Source organism: Astatotilapia calliptera, chromosome 12, assembly GCF_964374335.1.
Source record: "Astatotilapia calliptera chromosome 12, fAstCal68.1, whole genome shotgun sequence".
Lineage (NCBI taxonomy): Eukaryota > Metazoa > Chordata > Actinopteri > Cichliformes > Cichlidae > Astatotilapia > Astatotilapia calliptera.
The window spans coordinates 298,390-320,581 of NC_137433.1; the positions used below are offsets into that span (position 1 = coordinate 298,390).

Sequence of the window (22,192 nt, forward strand, 5' to 3'; positions counted from 1 at the left end):
TTATAAATGCGTCAGTGGAGATATCCTCCAACATCTCAATGTGCGCGGCTCTCGAGCTTAAACACGTAAACAAAAGGCCATACCTCTTCCATTCCTTTCGACCTTGTTTCGTATAGAAGGGGCCGAAAACATCAACTCCAGTGTAGGTGAATGGGGGCGAAGGATCCACTCTGTCAACTGACAAGTCAGCCATGCGTTGTTCTTCAGCTGGCCCACGCACTTTTCTACAATTGACACACCCTTTAAGGTATTTGGCCACTACCTTACTGCCACCTATGATCCAATAGCCACTTTCCCTGAGTTTGTTCAGAGTTTGGCCTCGGCCTTGGTGTTGCGTTTTCTTGTGACAGTGGTCAAGAACAAGTTGTGTGACAATGCCTTCCTTTGGAAGGATTACTGGATGATTCAATGCAAATGATGCTGAGGACTTTCTCAACCTTCCTCCAACCCTAAGCAAGTTGTCTGCCAAAATAGGATCAAGTTGATACATTTTATGAGTTTTTGGTAGTCCAGCTGAGTTTTGACTGAACCATTTGAGCTCTTCTTTAAAGACTTCCCTCTGTGCTGCCTGGAGGAGTACAAAAGCGGCCATTTGTCTTTCTTTTACACTAATGGGTCCTGAGTTATCTCTCCTTGCAAGTCTTTTAATTCTTGCCACAACGTTAAGAGCTGTATCCCAATTGGAAAATCTTGAGAACCTCTCAAGAAAGCTGTTTTCTTCAAGGGCATTTGTCTTCAGGACCTTTACTTCTGGGTCCCCAACAAGAAGATTAGGGGAATGTTGGTTTGTGACAATTTCCCTTTCCCATAGGAATTTAGGTCCAGTGAGCCAATTCGAGCTTAGCAGATCTGCCACCTTGAGGCCCCTAGACGCGTGATCAGCTGGATTTTGATCAGATTCAATGTAAAACCATTGCTTCGGATCAGTAGAGTCTCTTATTTTCTGAACTCGATTTGCCACAAAGACATGAAAGCGGCGAGCATCATTTTTTATGTATCCAAGCGTCACTTTAGAATCTGTCCAGAAAAACTCCTCGTCAATTTTCCGCTCGAGCTCTGACCTGAGGAAGTTACTTACAGCTGCAGAAACTGCAGCTGCAGTGAGCTCAAGGCGTGGGATAGTGATTATTCTTGTGGGTGCCACTCTGGCTTTACCCATGACCAGTGCACAATGCACGTTCTTATCAGCAACAATCCTGATGTATGAACATTGTCCATAGCCACTGCTGCTGGCATCCGAAAAATGATGCAGCTCAATTTTTTTGACCTTGCCGAAATTCTCAGGAACAAGGCATCTTGGTATTTCAATCCTTTTTAGATTCTCCAAGTCACCGAGCCATGCTTTCCATTTGGTCTCTAGTGCCGGGGGAATAGGATCATCCCATCCCACTCCGCGTTTGCACATTTCCTGGAGTACTTGTTTTCCTGTCAAAATGTAGGGTGAGAGAAATTCTAACGGGTCATACACACTAGCAACTGTTGCTAGAATTCCTCTGCGTGTGGCTGGCCTTTCTTTGAGTGCTACACTGAATGAGAACACGTCAGCTTCTATGTTCCACTTTACTCCCAGCACACTTTGCATTTGAATTACAGAGTAGTTCAGGTTTACATCTTTAGTCTTGCTGGCTCGTTCTGTTTCTGGGATAATGCTCATGACCTCCTTGTTGTTGCATGCAAATTTGTGCAAGCGCAGTTTCCCTTTTGCACAGACCTCTTGTGCTTCACAGACCAGCAGCTTGGCTTCCCTGACTGAATCAATGCTGATTAGCCCGTCATCCACATAAAAGTTTTTGTGAATGAATCTGGCTGCCAGTGGGTAGTCCTTTTTTTGTTCCCTGGCGAGATACTTCATGGCATAGTTAGCACATCCCGGTGATGATGCCGCTCCAAAAATGTGCACTCGCATGCGATACTCCTTAGGCTCAGTATCTGTATTCCCGTCCTTCCACCACAGAAACCTTAAGAAGTCTCGATCCTCTGGGTTGACATGGAAGCGATGAAACATTTTTTCCACATCACACATAATTGCTATTTGATGCTCTCGAAATCTGCACAAAACCCCTGCCAGAGCATTAATCAAGTCTGGGCCTGTGAGTAGGTGGTCATTTAAAGAGATGCCTTCGTGTTTAGCAGAGCAGTCGAAAACAACTCGAATTTTCTCTGGCTTCCTGGGATGATACATGCCATGGTGCGGAATGTACCATGTGTTACTACCTGATGTGCCATCTGCTTCCTCTGCATCACCATCCTTAAAGACACTATTCATGAACTTGATGTAGTCTTCCTTGTACTTTGGGTTCTTATCCATTTTTCCTTTTAAACGTTTCAAGCGAAACATTGCAAGCTGCTTGTTATTTGGAAGCTGTGGGCGTTCTCTAAAAGGCAGAGGCATTTCTAAATGGCCTTCCTCATTGTAGTGAATGTTCTCATTCAGCATCTCTAGAAACTGAATGTCCTCTTGAGATACACTCCCTTCTTTATGGTTTGTGTCCAGAAAGTCAATTTCAAGTGCTTTAATCACAGAAGCAGGTGTGACAGATGGCAGCTCCTTTACTGTGACACGATGACAGATCCCTGCTGCTTCCATCGAACTTTTCCATGGCTTAATGGCTCCCACGATACTCCACCCTAAGTCTGTCTTTATTGCATAGGGATCATAATCATTTCCTGGTATGACTTCCCTTGGCTTTAGTGCTCTTGCACAGTCGTAACCGATGAGAAGAGCTATAGGACAGTCCAAGAGATCTGGCATTTCATTTGCAATGCTAAGTAGATGGGGCCACTTCTTTGCTGTCTCTCGAGTTGGAATAGTGTGTTTCTCCAATGGAATGTACTCTTGAGTGTAAGTTGGTGGCAAGTCAATGTACTTTTCTGAGTTGTACCCTCTTACCCTCAGTCCATCCACTCTTTGACTAGGTACAATCGAACACCTGTCAGTCATTGTTGTCAGCTTTAGCTTCACTGGTTCCCTGCTTGCCTGTATCTTTTCACAAATATCTTGGTCAATAAATGTGTTGCTGCTTTGGGTGTCTAGCAGAGCATAAACCAATGTCTCTTGATTCTTCGCTGATGAAGAAAGCCACACTGGAACAATCATTGAAGTGCAATCATTGTTGCCCACTCTCACACTGCACGATACGGTGACTGCATTCTCCTCTTCTGATGGTGGTTCAGGTTCATCTCCCTGTGGAGGATCTTCATGGAGAGGAGAAGGGTGGCTTCGTCTGCAGACATTACATGTTGCTCTCTGTCGACAGTTTTTGGAAATGTGGCCGACTCGCAGACAAGCAAAGCACATATTGTTGTCCCTAATAAACTGTTTCTTTTCTTCAAGCGGCATTGCTGTAAACTTTGCACATTTATAGATAAAATGGTTTTGCTTGCAGCAGATACATTCAAGTTGCCGTTTGTTCTGAGTTGAGGAAGGGTTGGGTTTTGATTTTCTGTGGCTCTGAACTGGAGTTGTGTTCTTCACATCTTTAGACCCATTTGCTGATGTCACCAGGACACTGGCCTTCAGACGTTTTTGTTCTTTCTCAGGTTTTTCAAATGTGTTTTTTAAGGCAAACAGAGAAGAAACAGGATTACATGCTATACGCGCCTCTTCAGCCACAAAGTCCGCAAATTCTGCAAACCCTGGATATGCCTTTTCTTCATCCAGTAATTTTGTGACATAACGATTCCAGCGGGTTGTGGCCCAGTCAGGAAGTTTCAGCAATATTTTTTGATTTTCTTCACAATCATCTAAAACCTTGAGGCCTTGGACGTGAGGCATAGCATTCTTACAAGAAATGAGGAAATCACTAAACTCTCTCAATTTAAGTGACTCCTTTGGACCAATCTTTGGCCAACTGCTTAGTTTTCCCCTAAAGGCTCTTTGAACTACAAATGGGTGTCCATAGCGTTTGTTCAGAGCATCCCAAGCTTGTTTGTAAGCTTCCTCGTCACTTCGATAAAATGTCCCTTCTAAAACACAGAGAGCTTCTCCACCAATGTACTTCTTCAAGTAGAACAGCTTATGGGCTGAATCTGTGCAGCTAGTCTCGATAAGCGCCTTAAAGCAAGTGCTCCACTCAACAAATTTAAGTGGGTCTCCTGTAAATGTAAACGGCTCTGGCACTGGGAGTCTAGACATTACTAAGGACTCTTTTAATGCCTGTGTTACGGCTGTGGCCATAAGAACACTGTGTGGGCTGTTTGTTCTGTGTCTCTTTACTGTGCTTAAGACTCTCTACAGGTACCTCCCCTAATGAAGAGTAGTGAGCTGATTGGACCATGGAACAGGTGACCACATTCAAAAAGCCGCTCTGACAGCTCCAGAGAGAGAGAGAGAGAGAGTGTGGAACGAGCGAGTAGCCTGACAGCCGTCGCAGTCCTGACCCTGGTTTTCCCAGCCTGCGTTTATCTTGTGTATTTGTGGGAGTGTGAATTGTAAGCTTAGGCACTCGTGGGCTGAAGCGGAAGGGGTGAGCTGCCTTTTCTTTTGGAATCGTTTTCTCCTGTTTTCTTGGTCAGGGAGCGAGGGATAGCTCTGTCATTTGTTTGTTCTTTTTTCTTTCTTAGGGTTTAGTTAGTCTTTTCTGGTGGGACTTAGTTGGTTTTGTTTATTATTTTGGCCTGGGCTCACCCCGGAGCTATGCTTCTTGTCCTTAAATAAAATCACTTTTTTTACTTACAACTGGTTTGGATGTTTGGCTTGGGAACCAGGGCGGGGATTTGGTCTCTCTCTCCTCCAACCTTATGTGCGTCCCTACCCGCCTAGACTAGGGGCGTAACATAAATGGGGGCTCGTCCCTTTTCGTTCGTGTGATTGGTTCGTTTCCTTTTTGCGTTTGTGGTGGGGGGGAAACGTCGTGCGCGAGTTTTGCGGCTCTGGAGTGCGCGGATGCGGTTGGGTGTCTGCGGTGTTGTGTTTTCCTTTTTCGCTTTGCTCGTGATGTCGTTTGACATGGATGATTTTGCGCAACGTCCCTCCATTGAAAAGTTGGAGCGGTGCACAAAAGCAGATTTGTTGGTAGTGGCTAACTTATTCAGGGTGGATGTTCCGTTGAATGCTAAGAAGGCGGAAATTAAACACTGTTTGGTGGAGAGACTGGTGGACAGGGGAGTGTTTGGGGGGCAGAAAACCTCGCCGAGTGGGTCTGGGAGTTTGGAGACGGCAGTGGGGGCGGAAGCTGCTGGGGCCGTCCCGAAGCCTTCCAAGGGGCGGATGCCGTCGGGGGCGGAAGCTCCTGTCGCCATTCAGTCTCCTGTATTTGACCCGGCTGGCCAGGTTGGGGCGGGTTTGGTGACGGAGGATCTCAGGCTTGCCCTTCGCTTGAAGGAGGTGGAGTTGGCGGCTAAGGCTAAGGAAGTGGAGCTCATGCATCTCCGCATTCGAGCTATGGAGCTTGATCGTTCTCGAGCGAGTGACGCTGCTCCCGTTCCTGTAAGTACACTCCCCGACACTCCCACCATAGACCAGTTTAACGCTAGCAAACAGGTTGTTTTGGTACCTCCTTTTAGGGAAGGAGAGGTTGACTCATATTTCACTGCTTTTGAGCGCATCGCAACCACTTTAAAATGGCCAAAGGACGTCTGGAGTCTGTTGCTGCAATGCAAATTAATGGGAAGAGCGCAGGAGGTCTGTGCGAGTCTTTCTATTGCGGACAGCTTGGATTATGAGGTTGTCAAATCCACTATTTTGCGGGCTTATGAACTTGTCCCAGAGGCGTATCGACAGAAGTTTCGTGCCTGTCGCAAGTTTGATAGTCAAACGTTTGTGGAATTTGCACGTGAGAAAACTGTCTTATTTGACAAGTGGGTGGCTGCCAGTCACGCGGAGGACTTTACTCAGCTAAAGGAGTTGATCCTGCTGGAAGAGTTCAAGACATGTCTCCCTGAAAACATTGTCGTGTATCTTAATGAGCAGAAGGTGGGGTTACTGTCTAAAGCCGCGGTCCTTGCCGACGAGTTTGTGTTAACTCATCGTGCTGCACTTTCGACAGAGCGCCGTGAGTACACTTCCTCACCTCGTCCTGTCAGAAGTTATAGGGTTTCCCCTAAGCGCCAGACACGTTCTGCTGCTATTCCTATGTCAGATCGCAAATGTTTTTATTGTCATGAAATCGGGCACCTCGTTGCTGCTTGCCCATCACTACAGCGCAGGGAGCAGGCCAACACGGTGAGGAAGCCGAAAAGTGTGGGTTTCGTTCGTTCTATGTCAGCTTCCACTTCACCTAGCAATGGAGTGGGAAGTGAAGGCTTTGATGAGAGCTACCGCCCTTTTGTGTCGGAGGGGTTTGTTTCGTTGAATGAAAAAGAGGAGGATCGGGTGCCGATCATGATTCTGCGTGACACTGGGGCCGCGCAGACTCTTATTTTGAAGGGTATTCTACCTTTTTCTGATGACTCTTTTTGTGGTTCGGATGCTCTTGTCTGGGGTGTAAAAATGGATGTACTACGTGTGCCATTGCACAATGTGTTTCTTCAATCGCCGCTCGTTTCGGGTTCGGTACCGGTTGGCGTGCGCGACCAGTTGCCAGTGCCCGGAGTTGCGATGATTCTGGGGAATGATTTGGCTAACGGAAAAGTGTTTTCTACCCCGAGAGTGGTTGAGATACCGGTGCCTGATATTTCATTACCTAACCCTGTCGCTGAGGAGCATTCCTCCTCTGTTTTTCCTGCTTGCGCGGTAACTCGTGCGCATAGGCGCAAGTACGGTGACGTGGATTTATCTGATTCTTTTCTCTGTGCTGGTGGTGGTCCGGAGTCTGAATCTGAAACCCGTGTTCCACTGACGGGCGACTCTGAGGCGATGCTGCCTATTAGCCCATCAGTGACACCTCAACTGTCTTTGGAAATCAACAAAAAGGAGTTGGTTTCGGCACAGCAGAGTGACCCAACTCTTGTGAGTTGTTTTTCCGCGGCCAACTCTAGCGACCAGTACCCTCGTGTTTATAGTGTCGAGGATGACGTGTTGATGCGTACTTGGTATCCGCCTACAGCTGGTGATTTGGGTTGGAATGTGTTTAAACAGGTTCTGGTGCCTCAACAGTACCGACCCAAAGTTCTTGGTCTTGCCCATGACAGTTTTTCTGGACATTTAGGTATTAGGAAAACCTATCACCGCATTCTGCGTCATTTCTTTTGGCCAGGATTGAAGAATGACGTCGCTCAGTATTGTCGTTCTTGTCACACCTGTCAGATTAGTGGTAAGCCTAACCAAGTCATTCCACCCGCTCCATTACACCCTATTCCAGTTTTAGGGGAACCTTTTGAACACATCCTCATCGACTGCGTTGGTCCGCTCCCTAAAACAAAATCGGGTCACCAGTACCTCTTGACTCTGATGTGTGTTGCTACCCGTTTTCCCGAGGCAATTCCGTTGCGCACCCTTAAGGTTAAACCAGTTGTTAAGGCATTGGTGAACTTTTTCTCTATCTTTGGTTTACCAAAAGCGGTTCAAACTGACCAAGGCTCTAATTTCATGTCTAGGATTTTTGCTCAGGTTTTGCAGTCACTTGGCATTAAACATCGGAAATCTAGTGCCTATCATCCGGAGTCGCAAGGTGCGCTCGAGCGGTTTCATCAGACATTGAAATCGATGATGCGGAAATTTTGCCTTGAGTCTCAAAAGGAGTGGGATGAGGGGTTGCCGCTGCTTCTGTTAGCAGTGAGAGAAAGTGTGCAGGAGTCGTTAGGATTTAGCCCTGCTGAGCTGGTGTTCGGTCACACAGTGCGTGGCCCCTTGCGATTGCTTAAGGAGAACTTCCTGTCCGACACTGTTGCCCCTAAGGAAAATGTGTTAGACTATGTGAGCTCTTTCAGAGAGCGTTTGCATAAAGCGTGCGCAATTGCACGGGATGCTCTCAGTGCAACACAAGGTAGGATGAAGAGGAAGTTTGATGTGAAGGCTGTGCAGCGAAAATTTGAGGTTGGTGATAAAGTTTTAACACTTTTACCAGTCCCTGGATCTTCCCTCCAGGCCAAGTTCAGTGGTCCGTATACAGTGCAGGCGAAATTGAGTGACACGGATTATGTCATCGACACCCCAGAGCGAAGGAAAAAGTGCCGTGTGTGTCATATTAATATGATGAAGCCCTACTTTGCTGGTGGTGTGTCAACAGTTGCGACTGTGGGGGTGCCGGTTTCCGAAACTCGGTATGACCCAGTAGGTGACGATTTGGTTTTCGGTTGTGCTGTGGGCTGCGCACGACTTAGGAATTCTGAAATCCTACGTGATTTAAGGTCACATTTAACTGGGGTAGACGATGATGTCCGAAATGACGTGTGTCGGTTGATTGAAAATCATCCTAATCTTTTCTCGGACACTCCATCCTGTACCACCGTGTTGGAGCATGATATCGATGTGGGGGACCATCCTCCAATCAAACAGCATGCCTACCGGGTGAATCCCACTAAGCGTGCTCTTTTCCAGACAGAAGTCTCTTATCTGTTGGAGAATTGTCTTGCTGTCCCTAGCTCTAGTGCGTGGAGTTCCCCATGTCTCCTAGTGCCTAAAGCGGATAAGACCCCACGGTTTTGTACAGATTTTCGGAAGGTGAACAGTGTGACCAAGCCTGACTCCTATCCTCTGCCCAGAATGGAGGATTGTGTTGATAGGGTCGGTTCTGCGACCTTCGTTACCAAGCTGGACTTGTTAAAGGGCTATTGGCAAGTTCCCCTAACATCACGTGCGGCTGAAATCTCTGCTTTTGTTACTCCTGACCATTTTCTCCAGTACACTGTCATGCCTTTCGGGTTGCGCAACGCTCCCGCCACATTTCAACGGCTCATGAATATCGTGCTGGGCGGCGTCTGCAAGTGTGAAGTGTATTTGGATGACATTGTCGTCTATTCAGACACCTGGTCAGAGCATATGGAGACACTCACTGATGTGTTCCATCGCTTGGAAAGGGCATCCCTCACCCTCAACCTCGCCAAGTGTGATTTTGGTAAAGCCATGGTAACGTACTTAGGAAAGCAGGTGGGTCAGGGGCAAGTGCGCCCTATCTCGGCCAAAATCCAGGCCATACTGGATTTTCCTGCCCCTCAGACTAGGCGTGAGCTTCGCCGTTTCCTCGGCATGGTGGGCTACTACCGGAGTTTCTGTCAAAACTTCGCGGACGTGGTCGCACCTCTCACTAGCCTCACTAGTGTGTTGAGACCTTTTGTGTGGACCTCTGCGTGTCAGAGTGCGTTCCGGGCTGTTAAGACTCTCCTGTGCAGTGCGCCAGTGCTGGCCGCCCCTGATTTTGCACGCCCTTTTAAGTTGGAAGTGGACGCCAGTGCAAACGGGGCAGGTGCCGTATTGCTGCAGGAAGACCATCATGGTGTGGATCACCCAATCGGCTATTTCTCAAAGAAATTCAATGTCCATCAGCGAGGGTACAGCACGATTGAGAAAGAGGCCCTCTCTCTGCTGTTTGCATTGCAGCATTTCGAGGTGTATGTTGGTGGCAGTCCCTCGCCTGTGATTGTTTATACCGACCACAATCCCTTGGTATTCCTAATGCGGATGCGGAACTCGAACCAAAGGCTGATGAGGTGGTCCCTCCTGGTGCAGGACTTCAATTTGGAAATCCGTCATAAAAAGGGCACAGAGAATGTGTTAGCGGATGCCCTATCCCGTGTTTTCCCTTAAACATGACTGTCCAAAACATCTACAAAGGAGATGTCTTTGATTTTGGGAAGGGGGGTGTTACGGCTGTGGCCATAAGAACACTGTGTGGGCTGTTTGTTCTGTGTCTCTTTACTGTGCTTAAGACTCTCTACAGGTACCTCCCCTAATGAAGAGTAGTGAGCTGATTGGACCATGGAACAGGTGACCACATTCAAAAAGCCGCTCTGACAGCTCCAGAGAGAGAGAGAGAGAGAGTGTGGAACGAGCGAGTAGCCTGACAGCCGTCGCAGTCCTGACCCTGGTTTTCCCAGCCTGCGTTTATCTTGTGTATTTGTGGGAGTGTGAATTGTAAGCTTAGGCACTCGTGGGCTGAAGCGGAAGGGGTGAGCTGCCTTTTCTTTTGGAATCGTTTTCTCCTGTTTTCTTGGTCAGGGAGCGAGGGATAGCTCTGTCATTTGTTTGTTCTTTTTTCTTTCTTAGGGTTTAGTTAGTCTTTTCTGGTGGGACTTAGTTGGTTTTGTTTATTATTTTGGCCTGGGCTCACCCCGGAGCTATGCTTCTTGTCCTTAAATAAAATCACTTTTTTTACTTACAACTGGTTTGGATGTTTGGCTTGGGAACCAGGGCGGGGATTTGGTCTCTCTCTCCTCCAACCTTATGTGCGTCCCTACCCGCCTAGACTAGGGGCGTAACAGCCTGCACCAGAGAGAGCTCACTTTCTTTTGGCACCACTTGAGTATCATATTGAGGGGCGTGAACACTTTGTGAGGTCAGGATGAATTTACCTTCAGAGTGAGGAGGTGCAGTGCTCTGAGGAACTTGGGTGCATGGGGGACTGCTAAGTGGTTTAGGAAGCTGACTGAAAGACAAAGTACTCCTTACTTCACAATTTCTTATTTCAGCATTCATTTTTGATTCCTCTTCAGCATATACATTGTATTCTGCCTGAATGACCTCAAGATCTCTTTGATTTTCCAACATTTTCAATTGCTCTTGTTGAGCTAATATCTCCTTTCTCCGGGCAGATATTTCCATTTCTCTGTTTATTTCAGCTTGCTTCGATGCCAGTCGTGCTGCTGCCTCTGCTTTCCTTGCAGATACATGACTTCCTTGCTGACTATGGCTGTGCTGGCTATTTCTTCCAGCTCTAGACACAGTTGAGCCATAAATTGATTCTGCACCTTCTCTTTGGAGTAACTGAAGGAGTGATTCTTTTACAGCTCCTGCATCAAACTCTTTGTCAACATCTGTGTAACGCCTTTTCAGAAGTATCATCATCTCAGCAGAAACTGAAGTACAGCTATCCATCTTTCTTCTCATATCTTGAGATGGTGTAGTCAGTGCACGTAAAGCCACATAATCTTGCTGTAGGTCTAACTCGCATTTTTCTACTGACTTGATCATTTCAGCTAATTCTGCTTTAGAACATTCTTCTTTAAGTTTGGACCTAGTGAGCTGAATTTCTGCCTTAAAGTTTAAATATGTTGACATAAACTTTCTTTCTTTGCTTGTTATCTCTGTCTGTTTAAACTCGCGCATTTTTTCTGTTAGTTGCCTTTGACGGTCTGTCCGTCTTACCTCTGCGTCAGGTTTAGATGATGGCTGAGGCAGCCCTACTTTGTGTATTTCAAGGTCTCTATGAATTTCTCCTATGCGTGCTTCAACTTCTTCTCTTTCTGCATCTTCAAGTTCAGTTTCTAATTTCTTTTCTAACTGTGCCTTTTCATCTTCTAAGGCTATAAGTATTTGCTCAAGGATATGAGTTTCTTGTGTACTCTGCTCCATTACAATGTTTGAACCAACAACTTAGAACAATAAAAGGAAACTTACCCAGAGTACACTACCTTAAATATCAAACAGCACAGTAATAAACTTTCAATAAATGAACAGATGTACAATATCTACACCATACAATTTTACCTTTGGCTTTTTCTTAGATCTCTTTATGCAGATCTCACAGTCTACTCTTCCACATGGGCTGCCGTCTTGGAAGAATGGCGTGCAGGGCTCTGGCTGCTCGCTCCATAACAGGCCACGTTTTTCACTGTAACTGCTCCTGAAGGTTTTTCATGTTCGAAGTAGAATAAAGGGCCATGCTCCAACTGATGTTCAGCCAGTATTTTAATCTTCTTTTCACCAGCAAACACCGTGAAAAACTATGGTGAAATGATCAATGAAAAACACGGATATTACATCAGCAGAACAAAAATTACAACTCAAATAAAACATACACACAAAGTAAATGCACCAACATACCGTGTGCGCCTTTCTACTGAACATTCATGAGCAATTGTAGTCCATATTTTCTATATTTCCACCCTTTACACAGGCCAGCATTCTCTTTGTGGCTCGAGCCTCAGTCTCTGGTGACACGTGCTCTTAATTGAGCCTCACCCCAAAGCATGCGCACCACAAAGCGCCACACTCAGGCCCACCAGTAGGTGGCGACAACACAACATGAATCCAGATTAAACACCAAATTTTTCAACATTGCAATCACATAATAATTACATTTCAATGTGACAGCTACACAGGAGGACAACAGAGTCTCTAGGTGGAGCACCTTCCAGCCTGCAAGGAACTCAACTCCTAAAGATTAAAAGGCAATTTTTAAATTCAGAGGGCAAATAGACCATAACTGGGTTGTTCTTCTGACTAAAAATGCCATGGTCTTGGGTCCAGTGACCCAGTGTCCATTTTTATTTATTTTTTTTCTTCTTTTTTTTTTGAAGATTGACATTCCTTGGTTTTGTATGAGTTATAGTTGTTGTGTTTACGTTACTGTTCAGTCTCCTTTGGACTGTGTTTCTGGGTTAAAAGAATATTCTATGTTTAGGTTCTCTGAGTGGGTTATGTTAGGTCAATTGGTTCCTTGCTATTAGTGATTATGTTTTACTTCCCTCATTGTCTAGCTGTTTCTTGTGTTTTGTGAGTTTTGTCTGTTTCATTCCTCCACTCACAAGTGTTAAGGTTACTTGTCTTGAGTTCAGTCTCAGTGTTTTTGAGACCTGAATACTAAGTGCTTATACTGAGAACGTTTTTAGCATGATTTTACCTTACGTAGTGTATATCTTAATGCATTCTCAAAAATTCAGGTAAGTAAATCCCCAAAACTTGATTCTGTCCATCCGGATGTAGTGTTTTCAGTTGGAAAAACATTTCATCACTCATCCAAGTGACTTCTTCAGTCTCAACTGACTGCAGGTTTCCCCAACCTTATAAACAGTACATTTGCATAATGAATGAAACTAGGACCAATGAAGGAACAATGGGCTGGGAGGTCAGTCCCTTGAAACCATGATCTCATACAATGTTATCATTTGGCTGAACTGGCACCTCTGTCAACTGCTTTAAGGCCCCTAAAGACTGTCTGCACCGGAGATGCTAGCCATGAAGCTCATCTAAGCCTCTGTGGGACTGAGACCCAGGCCAGGTTGGATCCAGAGGCTGAGTTGGAGGACTCAGTTTGCTCTGGACTCCCTGAAGAGCCTCTTGCAGTTTCCATGGGGATCACTGGGCAGTTTGTGTAGCCTCTTCGAGTGTCTTCTGGGGGTTCAAGTGAACCACTCCAGCACTCCGCAGCTTACAGTTTTTCTCAAATGCTAAAACACATTTCACAAACGTTTCCACCATGTTTCCCAATGTCTAAACACAACACCCTTCTCTAAAGCTACATAAACACAACCACACCTTCCTACTGCAAAACTCAAACTCCCACACCAAGAGAGCAGCTCGAAGCTGGTGGCGCTGTCACTTGGTGTTCGCTCGCTCTGTGGTAGAGTATCACTTCCTGTTCCTGTTCCTGCTCAAACACAGTGGTGTTTCTGAGTAGCTTATTTGCTTAGCGATTTAATTAACAACTTTTAAATACATTCTTCTTTCATAGTATAATCTTCACGTGCTTCCTCCGAAGCACACTTTCTGTGTACTCACTACCTAATTTATAGCCAAAGTATTCACTCACTGTCTCTGTACTGTCTCGCTAGCCTAGCTTAGCTCGTAGCCGACTCATTAGCACCATGGCTACTTCACCTGTCCCTCCTGCACTTTCTTGCTCATTGTGTCAGATGTTTAGTTACTCCTCGGCCTCCTTTAGCAGTAATGATATCTGTAACAAATGTAGCATATTTGCAGCGCTGGAGGCCAGGATTACTGAATTGGAGACTCGGCTTCGCACCCTTCATTCACCCGCAGCTAGCCAGGCCCCTGTAGCTGGTGCAGCCGAAAATAGCGTAGGCCCCGCTAGCTGTTCCCCGGCAGACCCCAAGCAGCTGGGGAATCAGGGCGGCTGGGTCACGGTGAGGAGGAAGCATAGTCCTAAACAGAAGCCCCAGGTACACCACCAACCCGTTCATGTGTCTAACCGTTTTTCCCCACTCGGCGACACACCCGCCGGGGGTCAAACTCTGGTAATTGGCGATTCTGTTCTCAGACATGTGAAGCTAGAGACACCGGCAACCATAGTCAATTGTCTTCCAGGGGCCAGAGCAGGCGACATTGAAGGAAATTTAAAACTGCTGGCTAAGGGTAAACGTAAATTCAGTAAAATCATAATTCACGTCGGCAGTAATGACACCCGGTTACGCCAATCGGAGGTCACTAAAATCAATATTGAATCGGTGTGCAACTTTGCCAAAACAATGTCGGACTCTGTAGTTTTCTCTGGTCCCCTCCCCAATCAGACCAGGAGTGACATGTTTAGCCGCATGTTCTCCTTAAATTGCTGGCTGTCTGAGTGGTGTCCCAGAAACGATGTGGGCTTCATAGATAATTGGCAAACCTTCTGGAGGAAACCTGGTCTTGTTAGGAGAGATGGCATCCATCCCACTTTGGATGGAGCAGCTCTCATTTCTAGAAATATGGACAAATTTATTAAACCCCCCAAAATATGACTATCCAGAGTTGGGACCAGGAAGCAGAGTTGCAGTCTTACACGCTTCTCTGCAGCTTCTCTCCTCCTGCTACCCCCCCAAAAACCCATCTCCATAGAGACTGTGTCAGCTTCCAAACAGACAAAAAACAAACTAAAAACCAGCAACAAACAACTTAAACATAAACAATCACAAAGAAAGAACAATACAGTATCCACATCTGAACCAAAGAGTAAAACAGTGAAATGTGGATTATTAAATATTAGGTCTCTCTCCTCCAAGTCTCTGTTAGTACATGACTTAATAATTGATCAACAAATTGATTTACTCTGCCTTACAGAAACCTGGTTGCAGCAGGATGATTATGTTAGTTTAAATGAATCAACACCCCCGAGCCATTCTAACTACCAGAAATCTCGAAGCACAGGCCGAGGGGGCGGTGTGGCAGCAATTTTTCACACCAGCCTATTAATTAATGAAAGACCCAGACAGACTTTTAATTCATTTGAAAGCCTGATGCTTAACATTGTCCACCCCAGCTGTGAAACTCAGAAACCAGTCTTACTTGTTATCATCTATCGTCCACCCGGGCCTTACACAGAGTTTCTGTCTGATTTCTCAGACTTTATATCTAATTTAGTTCTGAGCTCAGATAAAATAATTATTGTGGGTGATTTTAACATCCATGTAGATGCTAAAAATGACAGCCTCAACATGGCATTTAATCTGTTATTAGACTCAATTGGTTTCTCTCAAAATGTAAAAGAACCCACCCACCACTTTAATCACACTCTAGATCTTGTTCTAACATATGGCATCGAACCTGAACATTTAACAGTGTTTCCTGAAAACCCTCTGCTGTCTGATCATTTCCTGATAACATTTACTTTTACAATAATTGATTACACAGCGGTGAAGAGTAGACTTTATCAAAGTAGATGTCTTTCTGAAAGCACTGTAACTAAGTTTAAGAATATAATCCACCCACTGTTATCATCTTCAATGCCCTGTATCAACACAGAGCAGAGTAGCTATCTGAACGCTACCCCAACAGAGGTCGATTATCTTGTTAATAATTTCACCTCCTCACTACGTACGACTCTGGATACTGTAGCTCCTGTGAAAACTAAGGCCTCAAATCAGAAGTACCTGACTCCATGGTATAATTCTGAAACACGTACCCTAAAGCAGATGACTCGTAATCTGGAGAGGAAATGGCGTGTCACAAATTTAGAGGATCATCATTTAGCCTGGAGAAATAGTTTGCTGCTTTATAAGAAAGCCCTCCGCAAAGCCAGAACATCTTACTATTCATCACTGATTGAAGAAAATAAGAACAACCCCAGGTTTCTCTTCAGCACTGTAGCCAGGCTGACAAAAAGTCAGAGCTCTTTTGAGCCAACCATCCCTTTAACGTTAACTAGTAATGACTTCATGAACTTCTTCACAAATAAAATTTTTATCATTAGAGAAAAAATTACCAATAATCATCCCACAGATGTAATATTATCTACAGCTACTCTTAGTACCATTGATATTAAGTTAGACTCTTTTTCTCCAATTGATCTTTCTGAGTTAACTTCAATAATTACTTCCTCCAAACCATCAACGTGTCTTTTACGGTGTGTTCACACCGAACGCGATGGACGCGAATAAAACGCCCCAAACGCCCCTAATTTGACGCGTGTACATTCGCGTCTCAACGCGTGTCCAAGAAAAATCCATCGCGCGTCAAAATATCATATTTGACGCGCGTGAACCGGAAATGTGGGAGGAATGTGGGAGGGAGTTGTGCCAGACCGGTATCTTTGCAAGATGGCAGCTATCGAGCTAGCGCTTGAAGAGAGAGTCTCCCTTCTCTATGTACTGTGGAGAGCAGAGCAGCAGCGTAAAAGACATCCTCGCCGTACCTGGGTCCATCAGGTCCTCCAGAGGCATGAGCAGTTTGGTGAGTTTCACCACTTGCTCCAGGAGCTGCGCCTGGATGACGGCCGATTCCAGCGCTATCACCGTCGGCCAGTTTGAGGACCTGCTTTCCCTCGTCGGTCCCAGCATCGCCCGCCTAGACACCAACTACAGACGCTCAATCCCACCTGCAGAGCGCCTGTCCGTCTGCCTGAGGTTAGTAAAACTATTTAATACGGTAGTCCTTTATTGATACCTGTGCTAATATGCTAATCCATCCAGTTATACACTGCTAACATGGATGTGCTATGCTAACAGTGAATGCTGTCGGTGTTTACTGAAAGCAAACTGTGGTACAGAGACGACTCTTTATAATATTTCTAGTGATACTCAGAAGGTCTCATCAAGTCCCGATTTAATTCGATTTATGCTGTTATCAGTGTTTGAATGATAGCATGGCTGTGGTGTCACATCAATGTATGCGCTCGGTGTTTGCTGATATCAAACTGTAGCATTAGGACCACTGAGTTAACCTTTGTAGTGATACTCACTCCTTTATATTTAGACCTGGTTTAATTCTGGGATAGTTGAATATTTGTATATAATCCCTGCAGCTGTCAGACTATAACAGGGGTCACCAGCCTTTATTAAAACAGAGTTAGATAAAACTGAACAGTTTGGTTCATCTCTAGTTACATGGTTCTATCTTGATAAGCTGTCTTATCACAGATTAATTTTTCAAAAATATTAATGATTTAAGCAAGGAAAGGGCTACATGTCAACATACAACTCTTTATTTCTATTAATGTCTTACTTCATTCCTACCTGATTGACATGTTTAGGAATTGTGAGTGATTGGCTCACTGTAGTTGTGAAAGTTGCTACCAATCAAATTATGATATGTTAAAGTTAAAACAAAACACAACTGTTTTAGATATTATCTAATATACATTTTGTAATTATCCTTATAATTACAAAAGGTTTTATGTAAGATTCATGTTTTGTGATTTAAATCTGACATCACAAAAGTATTTTGGAATTTGAATAATGTATTTTGTAACTGCAGTACACATAATACTGATTTTGAACAATTTTGTCCAGGTTCCTTGTCACCGGGGACTCCTTCAGGACCATCGCGTTCAGTTTCAGAGTCGGTGTGTCCACGGTGAGCCAGATCACCCCCAAGGCAGCGACGGCCACCTGGGACTGTCTAGTGGACGACTTCATGGCTGTGCCTTCACCTGGAGACTGGCGCTCCATCACAGAGGGATTCCAGGAGCGCTGGAACTTTCCTCTGTGCTGTGCAGCTCTGGATGGGAAGCACATCCAGACAAAGGCACCCCATATATCATATAGGAGACACACACATTGATATACACTAAATATTCATTTCATTTCTTTTTTGTGGTGCCCAAATTGATGCACCTGCTTGATTTTGTTTAAACAATTATTGCACACTTTCTGTAAATCCAGTAAACTTCTTTTCACTTCTCAAATATCACTGTGTGTGTCTCCTGTATGATATTTAACTGACATTTTTTATTGTAACAACCAACAATTTATACAGGAAAATAATGTCTATTAACAAGGTTGCCCAAACTTCTGCATCCCACTGTATCAGTATATTTTGTCATTAGTATAATATGAAATAAATTCTACATGTGTCAAGTCGTGTGCCAACATTTGCTGTGTAGTAGAACTGAGACATTAGTCATTATAAACATTTATTTGAAATAATATTAAAAGTCTCAAACAGAAAAACATTAAACATAAATATATAAAATATAAGAATTTACAGAGAGACAGGAATAAAAAGGACCAGCTGCTCTCCAGAGCAGGAACAAGGCTGAGGAGGAAATGCTCCATTGGAGACTGGTGTGGCCTCTTCAGGGACTCCAGGATGGCCAGCTCCACCGCCGATGGACCGTCCTGGGACCCGTCCCTCATCTGCCTCGGAGCCGTCCTCCTCTGTGGGCCTGTAAAACAGCACAAAACACAAAGAAATGAGAAGGCTGCTACTAGATTTTAATTTCAACATTGAAAAAAAAAAAAAAACAATAACAGGATATAATCAGATTGGTTGTAGATATTTAGTAAAGGTGATCACAAGGGAATCCCACCGACTAAAAAGGTATCAGTGCTTGCTGTACATATCTGTGGGTGCAGCAGCAGGAGCTCAGGGACTGGGGATGCTCTGCTGCAGAATCAGTTGGTTCTATCAATACAGTATTAAATGTTAACAGGTTGGATATAATAATCGTAGAGTAGACAGTGGTCCCTCATTTATTGCAGGGGTTCTCAGAATAACTAGCCCCTGGTCACAGTTCTCACAATTGATTCTCAAAGTGCAAACCTTTGTAGATTGCAAAACGTAAAAGTATTATTATGCCGCGGTTTGTCTTCATCTGCCCGCCACTTTCGTGCGCCTTTTTCCCCTCACGGTGCAGGTGTCTATTTCCGAATGAGGCTCATAGTTATGGGTGTTTTTGTGCTGTTTTTTCTATTGGACGCGATGGTTATCAAAACCAAACGTGATAAATTTGGCAAGCGCAGGAGATTTGTCAATCAGGCTGCAGAATGCAATGCTGTACTGTGCAATAAAAAATCAGCGAAAAAGCAAAGCAGTGACGGATGAACAGCGGGACCACTGTGTGCTGTTTATTAATAAACAATAAAATATATTCCTAAATGACAACATGCATAAAAGCAGAACGGTATTTGTACGTCAGTGGGAAAATAGCGGTGGCTTGCTAGCTTTTGTGCGGCTTCCCCGGGTCAGTGAAAACTTTCAAAAGAGAAATGAATGAACTTACCAGGTTGCCCGATCTCTTCACATATCTTCCTCCAAGCTCGGTCCTTTTTATTCCTGTCTCGGTACTGAAAGCAGCTGGTGTTGTACAGCTCCGAGTTGTTTGCTACCGCATTGATTAGCCTTCCCCTCCATTGAAGTATGAAAGGCTTTGGCTGGATCTGCCCCTTTGACCTAGGTAACAGCCACGTCACCAGGCTCCTGATTGGTTGTCGCGGCGCGATTTGACGCTGGAGTTCAGATTTTTCCAACTCGAGCGGTAGACGCGAAACGCGCGTATGCACAAAATGCAACACAAAAACTCACGCGCGTGGTTTTATTCGCGAGTCAAACGCGCCAGACGCGCTACACTGACGCGCGTTTCACGCGTTTTGGCGTTTTCGCGACGCAAATCTGCTTCCGAATTTTCGCGGGACCCGCAATCGCGCGTCATCGCGCCTTTCCATTGACTTTACATGTAAACCTGACGCTCTATTCGCGTCCATCGCGTTCGGTGTGAACACACCGTTAGACCCCATTCCTACAAAACTGCTCAAAGAAGTCCTGCCATTAATTAATTCTTCGATCTTAAATATGATCAACCTATCTCTAATAATCGGCTATGTACCACAGGCCTTCAAGCTGGCTGTAGTTAAACCTTTACTCAAAAAGCCATCTCTAGACCCAGCAGTCTTAGCTAATTATAGGCCAATCTCCAACCTTCCTTTCATATCAAAAATCCTTGAAAGAGTAGTTGTCAAACAGCTAACAGATCATCTGCAGAGGTTTATTTGAAGAGTTTCAGTCAGGTTTCAGAGCTCAGCACAGCACAGAAACAGCTTTAGTGAAGGTTACAAATGATCTTCTTATGGCCTCTGACAGTGGACTCATCTCTGTGCTTGTCCTGCTAGACCTCAGTGCAGCGTTCGATACTGTTGATCATAATATCCTATTAGAGCGATTAGAACATGCTGTAGGTATTACAGGTACTGTACTGCAGTGGTTTGTATCATATCTATCTAATAGACTCCAATTCGTGCATGTAAATGGAGAGTCCTCTTCACACACTGAGGTTAATTATGGAGTTCCACAGGGTTCAGTGCTAGGACCAATTCTGTTTACATTATACATGCTTCCCTTAGGCAGCATCATTAGAAGACATAGCATACATTTTCACTGCTATGCAGATGACACCCAGCTCTATCTGTCCATGAAGCCAGATAACACACACCAATTAGTTAAACTGCAGGAATGTCTTAAAGACATAAAGACCTGGATGGCCGCTAACTTTCTGCTTCTTAATTCAGATAAAACTGAGGTTATTGTACTCGGCCCTGAAAATCTTAGAAATATGGTATCTAATCAGATTCTTACTCTGGATGGCATTACCTTGGCCTCCAGTAACGCTGTGAGGAACCTTGGAGTCATTTTTGACCAGGACATGTCCTTCAACGCACATATTAAACAAATATGTAAGACTGCTTTCTTCCATTTGCGCAACATCTCTAAAATTAGAAATATCCTGTCTCAGAGTGACGCTGAAAAACTAGTTCATGCATTTATTACTTCCAGGCTGGACTACTGTAATTCATTATTATCAGGATGTCCAAAAAACTCACTGAAAAGCCTTCAGCTAATCCAAAATGCTGCAGCAAGAGTCCTGACAGGGACTAGAAAGAGAGAGCATATTTCTCCTGTTTTGGCTTCCCTTCATTGGCTTCCTGTTAAATCCAGAATTGAATTCAAAATCCTGCTCCTCACATACAAGGTCTTAAATAATCAGGCCCCATCTTATCTTAATGACCTTGTAGTACCATATCACCCTATTAGAGCGCTCCGCTCTCGCTCTGCAGGCCTACTTGTTGTTCCTAGAGTATTTAAAAGTAGAATGGGAGGCAGAGCCTTCAGTTTTCAGGCCCCTCTTCTGTGGAACCAGCTTCCAGTTTGGATTCGGGAGACAGACACTATCTCTACTTTTAAGATTAGGCTTAAAACTTTCCTTTTTCTAAAGCATATAGTTAGGGCTGGACCAGGTGACCCTGAATCCTCCCTTTGTTATGCTGCAATAGATGTAGGCTGCCGGGGGATTCCCATGATGCATTGAGTTTTTCCTTTCCAGTCACCTTTCTCACTCACTATGTATTAATAGACCTCTCTGCATTGAATCATATCTGTTATTAACCTCTGTCTCTCTTCCACAGCATGTCTTTATCCTGTCTTCCTTCTCTCACCCCAACCGGTCGCAGCAGATGGCCGCCCCTCCCTGAGCCTGGTTCTGCCGGAGGTTTCTTCCTGTTAAAAGGGAGTTTTTCCTTCCCACTGTCGCCAAAGTGCTTGCTCATAGGGGGTCATATGATTGTTGGGTTTTTCTCTGTATCTATGAAGCGCCTTGAGGCGACTTTTGTTGTGATTTGGCGCTATATAAATAAAATTGAATTGAATTGAATTGAATTGAAGCTGTCAAAACTGTAAACACTATACACAGCATTACACACTACAGCAAAACAATTGAAAACACAATGCACAATCTGTGAGAAGGTTCTTTGGTTCATAACTGCCAATGCATATTTTTATAAACTGTACAGTAACGGATCGTCATAGAACCCTGCAGAGGATTAGGCATTTAGATTTGTGAGTTTCACATGAAGACTATAAATCTATAAAAACATCCTGCATGTACGTACACTACTGTAACACAACTCAATGCAAAAACAGAATCTATCGCACACAACAGTACTCTCGGAAACATGATCAGGGTGTGAAGTCTTTTTTATTGTCTACACGGTCTTTTTACAGTATTACACACAGTCACTGTGCGGCATCATGTCGCCGAGCTGCATTGGGCCACATCACCTCATCCACATCACAGGCTATATTGTCCGTTGCTAGGCACCGCGGGAAAGGCGCCCTGGAATGGCGAATCCATCCCTGGAAGGCCTCCACTGGGATGTCAGCACAGGCCAGCTCCATTGCCCGTACGAGGTTCTCTCTTGTGTATGGCTGTCTGTCATACACCTTCCATCT

General features: G+C 44.7%; 1 protein-coding gene and 1 long non-coding RNA gene across 2 annotated transcripts; one reads left to right on the forward strand and one right to left on the reverse strand.

Annotated features, from left to right (window-relative positions):
* Positions 1-16,276: 16,276 nt before the first annotated feature.
* Positions 16,277-18,443, forward strand: LOC145432228 (uncharacterized). Its single transcript, XM_080308902.1, has 2 exons — positions 16,277-16,596; positions 17,482-18,443. Exons 1-2 carry the CDS (start codon positions 16,337-16,339, stop codon positions 17,750-17,752), a joined length of 531 nt encoding a protein of 176 aa, XP_080165028.1. The 5' UTR covers positions 16,277-16,336; the 3' UTR covers positions 17,753-18,443.
* Positions 18,092-19,705, reverse strand: LOC145432229 (uncharacterized). The gene is made up of 2 exons (XR_013912507.1): positions 19,194-19,705; positions 18,092-18,356 (listed from the first exon to the last, which is right to left on the reverse strand). It is a non-coding gene; the product is annotated as an uncharacterized LOC145432229 (long non-coding RNA).
* Between the last annotated feature and the right edge of the window lie 2,487 nt (positions 19,706-22,192).